The sequence below is a fragment of the Aegilops tauschii genome, chromosome 4 (genome assembly GCF_002575655.3).
Source record: "Aegilops tauschii subsp. strangulata cultivar AL8/78 chromosome 4, Aet v6.0, whole genome shotgun sequence".
Lineage (NCBI taxonomy): Eukaryota > Viridiplantae > Streptophyta > Magnoliopsida > Poales > Poaceae > Aegilops > Aegilops tauschii.
Window position 1 is genome coordinate 524875404 of NC_053038.3, and position 13339 is coordinate 524888742.

A 13339-nucleotide genomic window follows, 5' to 3' on the forward strand; every position below is an offset into this window, starting at 1 on the left:
ATTTAGTAACACTAATACTTCTTGAATAAGTAGTTTGACCATAGTTTGACCAGATTTAACAAAAATTTAAAAAAAACTGAAATTTGAGCATAACTTTTTTTCCTTTTAGAATTTGAGGATTCTAAAATTTTGCAAACAGGCCGTAGGCCGTCAACATTTTGATATATTATACGTTTTTTTCTGACATCGTATGCAAAAGTTATAGACGTTTTACATTTTCCCTACACTTTTTGCAAAACATGTCCAAATTTAAGTTTTTAAATTTTCCTAACTAGGGTAGAGTTTGAAAATGAGACCTTTAATACCGGTTCGTGCCATGAACCGGTACTAATGCCTCAAACTCCATTAGTACCGGTTGGTGGCTCGAACCGGGACTAAAGGTCTAACCTTTAGTACCGGTTGGTGCCACGAACCGGTACTAATGGGCATCGCACCCTTTAGTCCCGGTTTGTGGCACCAACCGGGACTAAAGGGCTCAGGTGAACCGGGACTAATGCCTTAGCCGCACGAACCGGGACCAATGCTGAACCGGGACTAATGTGAATATTGCCCTGTGACCAAAGCCCTGTTTTCTACTAGTGATGGTGGATTCAGGTATATTGTTTGTAATACTTTGTAAGGTCCTCGAGAATAATCAATAAAGTGGCCGTATGCATCTCCCAGATGCAGAGGCCGGGGGTCATCCTCCTTTTCTAAAAAAAAAGAAAGTAACCACAGCAAGTTCTAGTGTATCGAACTAAGGATGATCTAGTAATTTACTGTACTCTTGTTGGTCTCTTAGTATTATCTGATCCTTGATAAAAACAAAAATTCTCCATCAAAATCCATCCAAAACAGAATTTACCAACACCGAAATTTCTATGGATACAAGTGCAGAAACCTTACATCCTTGTACGCTGCACACTCCTTGAATAATTTGAATTCGTCAACTGTAGAAAACAAGAAAAGGTAGTAATCAGCCTTGGTGATTGCTGAAGATCTTTCTCCATACTTCTAGCTTTGCTCTACATCTGGATGGTATAGGGATTCTGAAAAGCAACAGAAACGAATGTAGTGAAAACTTACTCAATGGAAAACGGATAAACAGCATCGTGACTGTGCATATTGTCCATATGATCCAGACAACAACCTGATTCGAAATATAACATCACGATTTGCTTTTCAGATTATAAGTTGTCAAGCAGATCAAGGTAGAAAGTGCAGTCATGTGCACTGCAAATTCATTGTCATATTGGCAATGTGACAGCAGAAGCAAAAGAAATCCGTTTTGGTCATACCTAAGGTTGCCTGCACTGTAATGGATGGTCAGCTTCTGAGATGAGATAATGCATCCTGCACTGCAAGTTAAAATCCGGATGCAGTCTACAAGAAGGATATCAACAACATAAACTCGACTCGTTAAAATCCTGTTGGGGAAACTTATTTATTTATCTGACATTTTTAGGCCGAGTTGCACAAAAAGGAAGATGTTTCCAGTAGTAATAAAGTACTGCTTTCTACACCAAACTCCAGAGACGAACAAGCAAGTACATTCAGAAACAAAGCAGTGTCTCACTGCAAGTTGGCACAAGCAGATCAGCTTAAACCAAGCAACACTACACTACAAGCTCCATGCATTTTATCAAAGTTTCAAACAGGGTAACAACAAGATTATATACCAAACAACAGATTTCGCTGCTAAACTCTTGGAATAATTAAAAAAACAGTAGCATTAATCACAACTCGCAAGTGTTGTAGATTTGCAAGGCCAAATTAGACTGAAGAACAACGCTGTCGGCTGTCATGCTGGATTCAGATATAACGATGAGAGTTCAAGAGAAATAGTGATAAAACAAACTAGACAGCGACAGTAAAACAGAAGGACCCACCATTTGCCATAAATTCGAGACAAACCTGCAAGTTGATACCTGTTACAAATTTAGTGGCGATGACCATTCATTCAACAAAGAACGTGATTAAATATACCTTTCTAAGAACATGTTCCCCACCACATCAGGTGTACAAATTACTCCCTGCCTGTACAAAAGTAGGCTCTGGAAGATTTGAAGGGGGCTGCAATAGTGCTTTTCCAAATAAAGATGAACAGGCCATAAATTAGTTAGCAACAATAGATCATGCAGCTAAATGTTAATGTGATCTTTCTCCCCAATAAACATCCTCCACATCAACTCAATGTTTAAACACAAATCGGTTACAGTTCCTAGATATAAGCATTAAACGATAGCATAGGTACTACAGCGATTAGGCTACATGTTCGCCATAGCCGACTTGACGGAATTCAAGATCCTAAAGTAGTCATAGAACAAAGATGAGTGCTCGCCCTCCAAGCCATCACGATGGTGTCGGTTGCTTCCGGCAAGATTGTTACATGGGCTGCCCCCAATCACCAAGTCGAAGCCGCCAAATCTATGAACATATGATGCAATTTCATCATCCTTGAGGGATTTCACATCATCAATCTCAATCAATGTTCCTGTCTGGGTCTGATCCCACCAACTCCTCAAAATCTTCCTATTAGCTTTGCATATCTCAATAGAAACTACTGCCCTCATGTGGATCCCAAGCTTGTGCAAGGCAACCTCTCCTCCTCCGATACTGGTGAACAAGGACAGCACAGTAATACCATTGGGAAACATGTCCCTCAGCACTGACAAGTGGTAAGCGACCGTGTCGACTTGGAATGAGTTGCCGAGAGACTTGTATCTCTGTGTCTTGCCGAAGCCTCTTGTGTGGTCCTTTGGGAAACCAAGAAGATACTCCATCTCATGAGGTTCCAATGGAGCAGCTTTGTCTTTGCCAACCCAAACAAGGTTCCATTTTGAGCACTGATGCCTGACATATTTCTGTACACTTTGAGGTGGTGGATTGCCTGAGCTTGAAAGTTTCTGCTGGATCCGTTCTGTCACCGGTGCACTTGCCGTACATGTTTGCAAGCAATTGAAGTGCGTTCTCTGGTCCCAGGATGGCCACCACTTCTTGTCATGAGGGAATGCCTCAAAAATTGTCTTTGGAGGCAGAGGGAGAAGCGGTGATCTGTTCTCGGTTGGCAAATTGTGGATATATCCCCTTTTCCTGGCAGCTGCACACAGATGAAGAGAATCCACAAACTCAGGCTGGATGTCAAACAGAAATCTTGTAATTTTTGCCCATACACCTTTCGGAGCTCTGGCCACATTTTCATAGTAGAAATAAGGTGGTCCGGTAGCCAGTTCAGGAAGCACTCGGGTCATTGATGGTCCCCTATAACCAGGAAGGTTAAACCCAACCATCGGATTTGGGAGAGGCATTGATTCCTCATCGCTGCCATCCGAGGAAGGTCGTTTGCCTTGTGCTCCACCTCCATATCGCTTCCTCTTTTTCTTGCTCTCTTCAATCAATCTTGCCCTCTTTTTCCCTCCAAAGGAATCGAAGCATCTAGCTGTAACCTGCCAATGTACACAGATTCCAGTGTCCTTCATCAAATTAAAAGAGCGAAAGCATTTTCCTGTTCGAATGTGCATCAAACCACAAGATACCTGATGGTCAGATAAGTTTCTAGAGTGACAAACTTCTGTAACCTGTGATGCACTAATCGAGTCGACCAATACAGAGAGATCAGCATCCACACCTAGGAAAAATTCAAACAGAAGTACATAGCATAAGGTGGTGCCTTTTCCATGAAGAAAGAATGACGGTCAAACAGAGGCATACCGCATATCGTAATGGCCATGTTTGCTTCATCTTCAGAAAAGCCCATGTCTCGCAATGAGTTGATCTTCTCGTCCTTGTCTGACATCTCTCGTAGAAACTCCTGCACAAAAGTACGACAAAAGCCGAGATTAGATGTCAGCTCTAACAGGTAGATGTTGCTTTCCTGAGGTTGGTCTTGGACGGCAGTTTGATGCAACTAATTAATGTGGTAAGTGATGTTCTTTTCCAGCATTATAATCATTTTCAAATAATTTGCTTGTAGAAAAATAAATCCACAAATCGTAAGACTTGTTACTGACTTTCAAATGCATACGAACTGAAGAGAAAACAAGTGGTGTCTAACAGAAATTAATTTTCTGATTCATGAAATTCACAAAGAAGCAGGACAATAATACACTCAGTTTCTACTGTTTTCCAGTTTGTTTGATTACTCTGCGGGAGGTATTGTCTAACGTTATTAAACTCACTCCTTATATTACTCTCTTATAGGAAAAAAAAACTTTAACATGGTGAAAATTCTATGTAGAAAAATCAAGTGCTCAAACTTCACAATGCAATACTACACTGATGAAAGCTCAAAACAGTAGGAATTCTTTGCTGCTGAACTGGAGATAAGAAATCATTTACCTCATAACCAGAATCATCAGAGCTTGACTCTCTACCACCAGTATCATCATCGCCATCCCAGTTCTCAAAATCAAGATCATCATCATCTTCAACAATAGGGAGGTTGCAGCCAGAAGTAGAGTGATTGCCCAGTGCATCATCATCATCACCTAGTGCCTGCATTTCACATCTCAATCGGAATAAATGATCCTTGCCATGAATCAACAGCACTACAGAATAAATTCAGTAATAAAGCACATGGATAAATAGTCAAATACCTTATACGTGAGGAGTAGCTCGAGCAGCGCATCTGCATCACCATGTCCTGAAATCAGAAGGTGTTAAAAAAAGGTACAAACACAAACAGGATAAATAAAATGGAACTGATTACTTCTATATTACCAATCTCCTTAATACTCCTCATGACCATCTCTTTTGGGAAGCCCATTTCCACATATCCCTCGATCAAAGAAGTAGGCGGCGCTTCCCCGTTGATCCACCCATTGGAACTCTTTAGGCAGTTACACGAACAAATACCACACCATGACCATAATTATAACAAATCATGGATAGCTCTTGCGCTGAAATACGAAATTTATGTCTGACTTACGAGTGTGGATGGGCCAGGAGCATCGAAGTTCCTCATAGCCGGAGCAGATGAGGCCTCGGCCTCACCATCACTGTCCCACTCAAACTTATCACTGCCATCACTATCACTGGTCCAGTCCTGTGACATGAGTTAGCACAACTGGATTAATATTGAAAGCAAACCACCAGAAAAGCAATTATAGAGAATAAATTGATGCGAGAAAATCATAATTTTGTTATGCCACAAGTCCACAACAGCCACAAGATATCACAATTGAAATCTCCGCCATGAAATCAGTACAACTACATTTGACTCTAGAGTTTAGAATGCATCAAAAGGGAAGAAAAGAAAAGGTTTTTTTTATTGAACAAACTCCCTCGACCACTGTCACAAGAAGAAATTAATGCCTGGAGAATATACATCAGTGCAGTTAGAAACAGTTTGATTTGTAGTTTCAGATAGTGGGATTGTGGGAAGGATAGTTCGCTGGGCAGTATGACACGACATGCATAGTATTTACAAATCATGATGGAGTAAACTAAAGTGATCAAGTAGCTAATTCTAAAAAGGTGAGCAGATTGACCAGGATTGACCATTATCATGCCTAGAGTAAGATTAACTAAACAAGCACTACTGCAGTGCCATTTGATGATGCTTTCACCAAATGGATAAACAACGGTGTTTGCAGTCCAAATGAACCATGCAGATGCATGAGCTGAAGCTCCGGACAAGTAAGAGTTTTCTTCATTTTACCATATATATAGGTGGATCACGGTAACATAAACTAAAACAACACAATCCCGGCATTAAAGAGTGTCAACCTGGTAATGCTATGGTTGACTACAAGAGTGTCAATGCGTCAACATGAACATCATATGAAACAAGAGATCATGCGACAGTAGTAATTCAGAACGCGAAATCAGCAGTCTCATTCAACTCTAGGGTCCAGAATGCATAAAAGAAATCAAAAGAACATATATTAGAGCAAATGGGCTGTAAAAAAGATTCAGATGAGAGCTCCCAACAAAGAAGGTGTTTAGCTTGTGGTGCTATCTCTGCTATAAAGACCTGTATTTTGGACAAACTACTAGAAGCAATGGCGGATCAGATACAGGAACAATGTGAGAAAATGAAGACAAATACTAACAGATGGAGGTGTTTAGCTTGTGGTGCTCTCTCTGCTATACGGACCTGTAATCTTGACAAACTAGTACAAGCAACGGTGGATCGGATACATGAACAATGTGGGAAAATGCAGATAAGGACTAACAACAGATGGAGGAGTTCACCAAGCGATGCAAGATGGAGTCTGGTCTCCTATATGGTGGATCCTATCCTAGTGTCTGGAACGCATCAAGGAACTTGTTTTCTTTGGACCGAACAAACAACAAAACAGCCCATATGCAAAACAGAGTCGCGGACAGAGATACAAGTCATCAAGAATAGCAAACGCAAGGGCTCTCATAAACTAAAACAGCAGGACCCCGGCCGGTATTAGACAGTATCCACCTGTTGATGCTGCTGCCTGATCAAAAAGAGTGTCAATGTGTCAACATGAACAGCATGTGTGAAACAGGAGACCATGTGACAGTCTTCCGCGAAATCAGCAGAGTCTCGTTCAACTCTTATATAGGGACCAGAATGCATCCAGTAAAATCAAAAGAGCATTCGATATATGTTAGATTAAATAGACCTTGGGAAGGAAAAGGAACAGATTTGAGCTCTCTAGAGATAAATAAGGTGTTTATCCTGTGGTGCTACCTCTGCTGCAATTGGTTGTATCTTGACAGACAAGTGCAGTATCTCATTTGGTGTGATCCTGATGCATAGCAACTTAGCAAGTGTGCGAGACAAAATGCAGACAATTTGAGGTAAACTGACCCCACGCTGTGAGGAACAGATTGAGGAGCCAATGCAGCAGCAAATCCAGTTACTGCTAACTGTAACGCATCGAGGAATCGGAAAAACCCTCAAAACCCAATCCATATGCAGAACCAAATCGCACACGCACGTCGACAACAACAAACACGAGAGATTTCCCCCCTGCATCGGAACGGAGGGTCTCTAGGATTGAGCGGCAGGAAAAAAGGGGAACCTTTGACGAATTTTTCGTACGGACGCTGCGCAGAGGAATCGCTCGCTCAAGATTCTGCGGCATACAATCCCCGCTCCGCTCAGGAGGCACTACTAGGAACGCTTTAACCGTCCATGATTTCACCCAAGAAGTTGAAATCGAAAAGAAGGGGCCCCCTCATTGTTGGTGCCGGAAGCAGAGGCCCCCTCCGTCTATCTCCCCGCCGCGAGAAAAAAAGGAGGAGGAGGAGGACAGCTCGAGGAGTAGCGGGGGCAGAGGCGGCCGAGGAGGAGCGGGAGCAGATCGCGAGGTGACGACGGCGGCGGCGGCGGGCTGGTCCGGCCCTCGCTGGCCCGGACGAGGAGGAGGAGGGGAAGAGGGAGACGCGGCTGCGGCGAGTGTGCTGCTACCGCGGCGTGTATGCGGGCGCGTGGTTTGTAGCTGAAACAAAGAAGGAACCGGCCACACGCGGGCGGGAATGTGCCTCCGACATGTGGGCCCTGATGGGGGTGCTTCCTCCGTTTTCATGGGATGTGCGGCCGCACACGAGACTGGCCGCACAGTTTTGTGCGCAGCGCACATCTCAATAACGAAAGAGGAGAAAAAAATGTGTTAGTGGGAGAAGGTGTGTGTGAATGTATTAATTGTGTCCAACAAAGGAGGAGAAAAGGAGAGGCGTGAATTGGAGAAGGTGTGTGTGAATATATTGATGGTGATAATAACGTTGCTAGGTTAAGGTTCGTGCAAAGGTTGGGCATAGTTGTTAAGCACTGAGCTTAAATAATGATCCGTGTTTGTGACTTTTTGGGCCATATTAATGTGATTGTGTACAAATAATAAATATTTTTGCACGGTAATACGTGTCTTATTTTTATCGTAAGGATCATAGTACAAGTCACGTACATATCGACCTGGCAAAACTGAACAAATAACAGAATGCTAGCCTTTGGTTGGACAACTGGCTCTTGATACAAGGTGTGTTCCGGTCAAGACGTAATTTGAATACATCCTCCACTTCAAGTCGTTACAAACACATCTTAACGGGTGTCTTTCAGAGCACAAATTAAGATCACAGTGATCATGATCACAAACATACAGTTGTAAGAACCAAGTCCTTATACCCATGCATGTGTGTTTATTATAAATGTTTGCAGTAGCAACTTTGATTACCATATAGTCTGGAAAAAATGAAATTAAACTCCGTTGGAAACCTTGTCACAAATGCACGTCCTTTCGTGGGTTTGATAACTCGGGATCACGGCTTGGGGAAAGAGGTTGGGAACCTTCGTGCTATCCGTTATCGAATCACCAAGGGACCCACAAGGAGAACGCCGCCGCCGCCGCCGCCCAGAGTAAAGGGTTCTCGGCGGCCGCGTCAGCATTGAAGTGGCGCCGCCCGCTCGTTCGCTCAGGCCGACACCAATGCCATTAATTGAGACACTTGCGCTCTGGAGCAGTCTGCCCGCCCGATATGAGTGTGCAGCAAGCGGAGAGGGTTTTACCGCGGAGATGTGTTTTGGGTGAGATAGAAGAGTTTAGCAGACACACGGACGCACGCACAAGAATCCTGGCCTTGTCCTCACCGGCACAGGCATGCAGACGTACGTCAGGCGTCCGGTTGGAGCAATAATAGGTTGCCGGCCAGGGTCATAATCAAAGTTGTCATTGTCATTGTCGTGTGTGTCGTCGATCATCGTGGCGGACGGAGAGAGGGATGTAACGACGACGACGACGGTGCCGCATGCTACTGCTACGAGAGACCTATGGTGCCGCATGCAGCCAGTGAAGATGTTCCTCAAACGCTCCCTTATCTTCTCAATCACGTCCTGCTGATGATCTACAACCTGGGTTAAAAAAACTCAAGCTGTTCAGTATTTTGATTAATGACGTCAGCCATGAGACCAATCTTATGGAAGAGACCATCGAACTTTGCCTCAATATCTTTGCTCGTCAACCAATAAGAGTCAATACCCTCTCCAATAGTGTTCACACAAAGCTTTCGAAACTTGCTCCAAATCCTTGATATCTCCTCCGGGGTAGGTGGTTCCTTTCCCCACTCCTTTTGGGGAGGCCCAAGAGAAAATAGCGGAATAGATCCTCAGATGTTGAGCCGATAATTAAAGGTTTGGACGATACTCATCTGGAGTGGATTCATCATGCATCTCCTTCTTGTGCCAGTTCTCCCTCCTTGATCTCCAACACCTTCACCTTGTTGTCGGTCTCCTTCTCCAGGCGTGGTTCATCCTTAAGGCTCGGCTTCCTCAACTCCTCACATCCAGCAGGTACCACTTCATCAAGGCTTAGGAAAGGGATGATGCGGTTGGTGGTTGATGAATACTTGTTTGTCATGGCGGTGCCCGTGCTCATCATCTGCAACTAAAGCTTTTTGGAGGAGGTGGCAATCAAAAGAGACTTGAGATTAGATCGGTTTGAGGCTGAGGGATGTGCCTCTCTGCCCTTTATAAAGGTTTAGCACCTTGGTAATCTCGAGATTAGGCATAAAGAGTTAGTTAGAAAGAGATTAAAACAAAATCAGGAAAGAATCGCGGTAATAGACCAATCGACGGCCTTCCATACAAGCAGGAGCGCTTGCATGGCCGCTGAGCTGAGCCCTTTCTCTTTTTTCTTCAAAAAAAAAACTAACATGTTACCGCGATGGGTCCATGCGACCACTCATACAATCTCCATTGGGCGTATGATACGCCGTCGTTTGTTCTGTCGCCAAACCCTTTGTTGAAGAAGAGCCATGCGACCGCGGGCACTCGCATGAAACGCCGTCAATCTCTCTGAAATCATCATCATTTCTGTTTCTTTCTCATACAACTGCCCATACGACCAACTCCGGTCATATGATTCGCCGTCTTTGCCTACGTTGGTCTCTTCGTCAACTTCTTCCTTAGAGGTTTTTCGTCCATGAATAATTACTGACGAAAAGCTCCAACTATATATGGACGAAACTTCAATGGTTAAGACACGCGATTAAAGAGGTCTAACTCAATAAAAATAAATTCTAAGCTAGTATTTACATCTATGTTATAATATCTTTTTCATACCTTCTCCTTAATTCGGCTTCCATCTCCTGTATTCCGAGGAGAACCCCCGGTCATTTGGAGCGGTCTGCGTCTGCGCTGACAAGCAAAGACCGTCTTCTCGTCGGAGACGAGGGATTGGGTCATCCACCCGTGGGTGCACATTGGTGGCCACAACAGCCTCAAGTTGAGCGATGGCTCGCTGGTGGGTGGTTTCGTTTACTGGCCTTTCCACGGCCAAGGGCGCATGATAAGGATCAACACAGCCACCATGGACATCACCATTTTGGATCTACCCTCGCAGGTGATTGTGAAGGGTTGCAATTTCATGGCCAACCTGCATTGTCTATGCATCTGATGATTTCCAACTCCATGCTTGGATCCGTAGTCTGGAGGACTGTGATGGAATTGATCTCTTTGAGTGAAGAAATTGATGAGGTCACTGGGGAGTGTGCTCTGGCCTCTGGGCTTGCGGGTCAACCTCAAAGTTGTGCAAGTTAGGTCTGGATACGTCTACTTGTCCGCGACATGCATAACCCGTGCTCGCACGCTCCGCTGCTGGTTCTTCTCCCTTTCACTGGAGACCATCAAGTTTGAGTTACTGGTTGATGGGAGTTTTGGTGGCTCTGTCTGTCCATATAGTATGGCCTGTCCTCCCTATTTGGTTGCTGATGAGTCCCATTGGTGATCCGAAAAATTATGTGTTCTTTGGTAAGCCAATAAATTCTTATCAAATAAAATTATTAGTTTACACAATCGCATTAATATGGGCCAAAAAAATTACGGCACGGACAATTATTTAATACTCCTAAACTAAAACCACGTCAAGTATTTTCGAATGGAGGTAACCATTACCTGTAAATGATGGAAATGTCAAAATCAATAACAATAAAAACAGTAGATTAACTAGGATCTTAACTAGTGTACCAGGATCGGTCAAACATGTTCTACAGGGATAAGAATAAACTCGCATAAAATTGATTTCAAAGTTTTTTTTTTCAAAACCCTCCATCTTAGTTGTTTCACCCATGCAATGGAGCCGTCAAACTCGGTGCTTGATAGTTATGCCCAACCTTTGCACCATCTCGCAAAAGAAAGAAAAAAGCTTTTGCACCAACCCTAAACTAGGTGGGTTATTATGGCCATCAATATATTCACACACACCTTCTTCAATTCACACCTCCCTTTTCTCCTCCTTCTTTCAATACATTGACACACACCTTCTCTCATTCACACAACTCTTATTGGTTGATGAGTAAAGACCCTGAGGCCAAGTTCGATGGTCTCTTCCATAAGATGGGTCTCATGGTTGACACCATTAATCAAAAAATACTGCACAAGTTGAGTTTTTAACCCGGGTTGTAGATCTATATATCATCAGCAGGACGGGATCGAGGAGATGAGGGAGCGTTTCAGAAACATTGTCACCGCCTGCAAGGATTCCCTTCCAGATTGAGGTGATGGATGACCCTGGCCGGCCCGCGCGTGTACTGGGCAGGCCAGACGAGGAAAACTCTTGTACCCATCGTGTTTAAACTCTCCAATGTAGCCGTCTATTTGTCAGCCGCGAATCCCTTTTTCCGTAACCGGACGCAGACCAGGGGAAGGATTGCAGACCACCGCCATCCATGTACGTGCCAGACTGCCCGACGCCTCGCTCTCACCCAAAGCACATCTCGGCGTGCAAAACACTCTCTGCGCCGCGAAACGGTTGCTGCATGCTTACCGGTCAAACTGCTCCAGAGCCCAAGTGCCTCAATGGCACTGATGCCGGCCATAGCGATGTGACCGGATGAGCGGGCGGCGCCACTTCAATGCTGATGTTGTGCTTGTGACCGAGAACCCTACTCCGAGCGGTACGCCACATTGAAGCCGGCTAGCTGCACGTCCGTCAGCCTGGCCACTTGAAGCACCACTTTGGCGTCGTCCACACCACACCTCACATTTTGTCTCTCTCCATTCATCGCCAATCCGTTCCTCCCCGTCACCGGTCACCACCATCGACGCTGCAAGAATCTTGGGTTCTCAGTGCCGACGAGTGGCTCTTATCCGGATCGTGATGCCGCCGCCGTCGCTCTCTGGGGTCATCGTTCTCGTGACGAGTCCCTTTGGTGATCCGATAACGGATAGCATAAAGGTTCCCATCCTCTTTCCCCCAAGGTGTGACCCTGAGTTGAGTTGTCGAACCCACGAGAAGACGTCGTAGCATGCGGCACCGTCGTCGTTACATCCCTCCCACCGTCCGCTAGCTAGCTACGATGATCGACACACATGACAATGATCGACGAGCTATGGGGGCCTGTGGCACGCGGCCGGCAATGGCTGTTCCTGTTCGATGGCGCGCGCGTGCATGCGGTGATCGATGACCCTGGCCGGCCCGCGCGTGTACTGGGCTCGGCCGGCGCTGCACTGCATGCGCCCCGGCAACCCTTGTGTTTTTCATCCTTGTTTACTCCGTCTCATCTCCAACACGCATTCGGACGCACCAACATGGTAGTTTCTCATCCAACGTAGCCGCCTATTTGTCCGTGGACACGCGTCCTCGCATCCGTTTTCTCGTAACCGGACGCAGATAAGGGGATGGTAGGTTTGCAGACATCTAGACCGCCACCACGATAACACCTCGCTCTCATCCAAAAACATCTCGACGTAGAAACCTTCTATGCGCAAAATGGTTGCCGCACATTCATACGGTCAAACTGCTCCAGAGCATAAGTGACTCACTCAATGGCATTAACACCGGCCAGAGCGATGTGACTGGACGAGCCACTTCAATGCTGACGCGACGACCGAGAACCCTACTCTGGACGGTGCGCCACGTTGAAGCCGGCTGCCCGTCCGTTCGCCTGGCCACTTGAAGCACCACTCTGCCGTCACTGGCGGAGCTACATCAAGGCTGATTGGGCCGTGGCCCGCCCAGTGCTGGAGCAGAAAAATATTTTTTACTAGCCCAGCCCACAACGCCTCTGACACAGAGCAATACAAGAAGCAGCTGCTCACTGAAATTGGCTCACATCACACACACATTGCTACTTCCTAAATACAGACGCACACTACTCAGCAGCGGAGCAGCCGCCCACGACTGCCCCACACAGGTCACAGACTCGTAGCACGCCGGCCGCCGGCCACTGGCACAACACACATACCAGTCACTTCCCACGTCGCACTCTTAGTCGGCCGACTAATGAGGCCACGACCCGCAGCTAGCAACGGCCAGCCGGCGAGGCGGCTAACTAGTTTGCTGGGCCCTTCCTTCATTTTTTTACTTTTTTAAAAAACTTTCAATCTATTCATCTTCAATCATGATAGTACAACGAACACCAAAAATAATAATAATTACATCCAGATTCA

The 13339-nt window shown here is 45.4% G+C and overlaps 1 protein-coding gene across 1 annotated transcript; it reads right to left on the reverse strand.

Annotated features, from left to right (window-relative positions):
- Window positions 1-2149: 2149 nt before the first annotated feature.
- LOC120961868 (DNA (cytosine-5)-methyltransferase DRM2-like) lies at window positions 2150-7358 on the reverse strand. The gene is made up of 8 exons (XM_073497271.1): window positions 6981-7358; window positions 4907-5023; window positions 4699-4807; window positions 4575-4621; window positions 4318-4473; window positions 3691-3790; window positions 3516-3607; window positions 2150-3425 (listed from the first exon to the last, which is right to left on the reverse strand). The coding sequence occupies exons 1-8, from the start codon at window positions 7041-7043 to the stop codon at window positions 2247-2249; spliced, it is 1863 nt and encodes a 620-aa protein (XP_073353372.1). The 5' UTR covers window positions 7044-7358; the 3' UTR covers window positions 2150-2246.
- Window positions 7359-13339: the final 5981 nt, after the last annotated feature.

What these genes read in the sequence shown, in the direction of transcription:
- LOC120961868 (XM_073497271.1), bottom strand. Translation starts at nt 7,043, where the DNA reads ATGCCGCAGAATCTTGAGCGAGCGATTCCTCTGCGCAGCGTCCGTACG. An exon ending in GTACGAAAAATTCGTCAAAG is followed by an intron (nt 5,024 to 6,980) that starts GTTCCCCTTTTT and finishes CTCATGTCACAG; the next exon opens with GACTGGACCAGTGATAGTGA. An exon ending in CATGGCCATTACGATATGCG is followed by an intron (nt 3,608 to 3,690) that starts GTATGCCTCTGT and finishes AATTTTTCCTAG; the next exon opens with GTGTGGATGCTGATCTCTCT.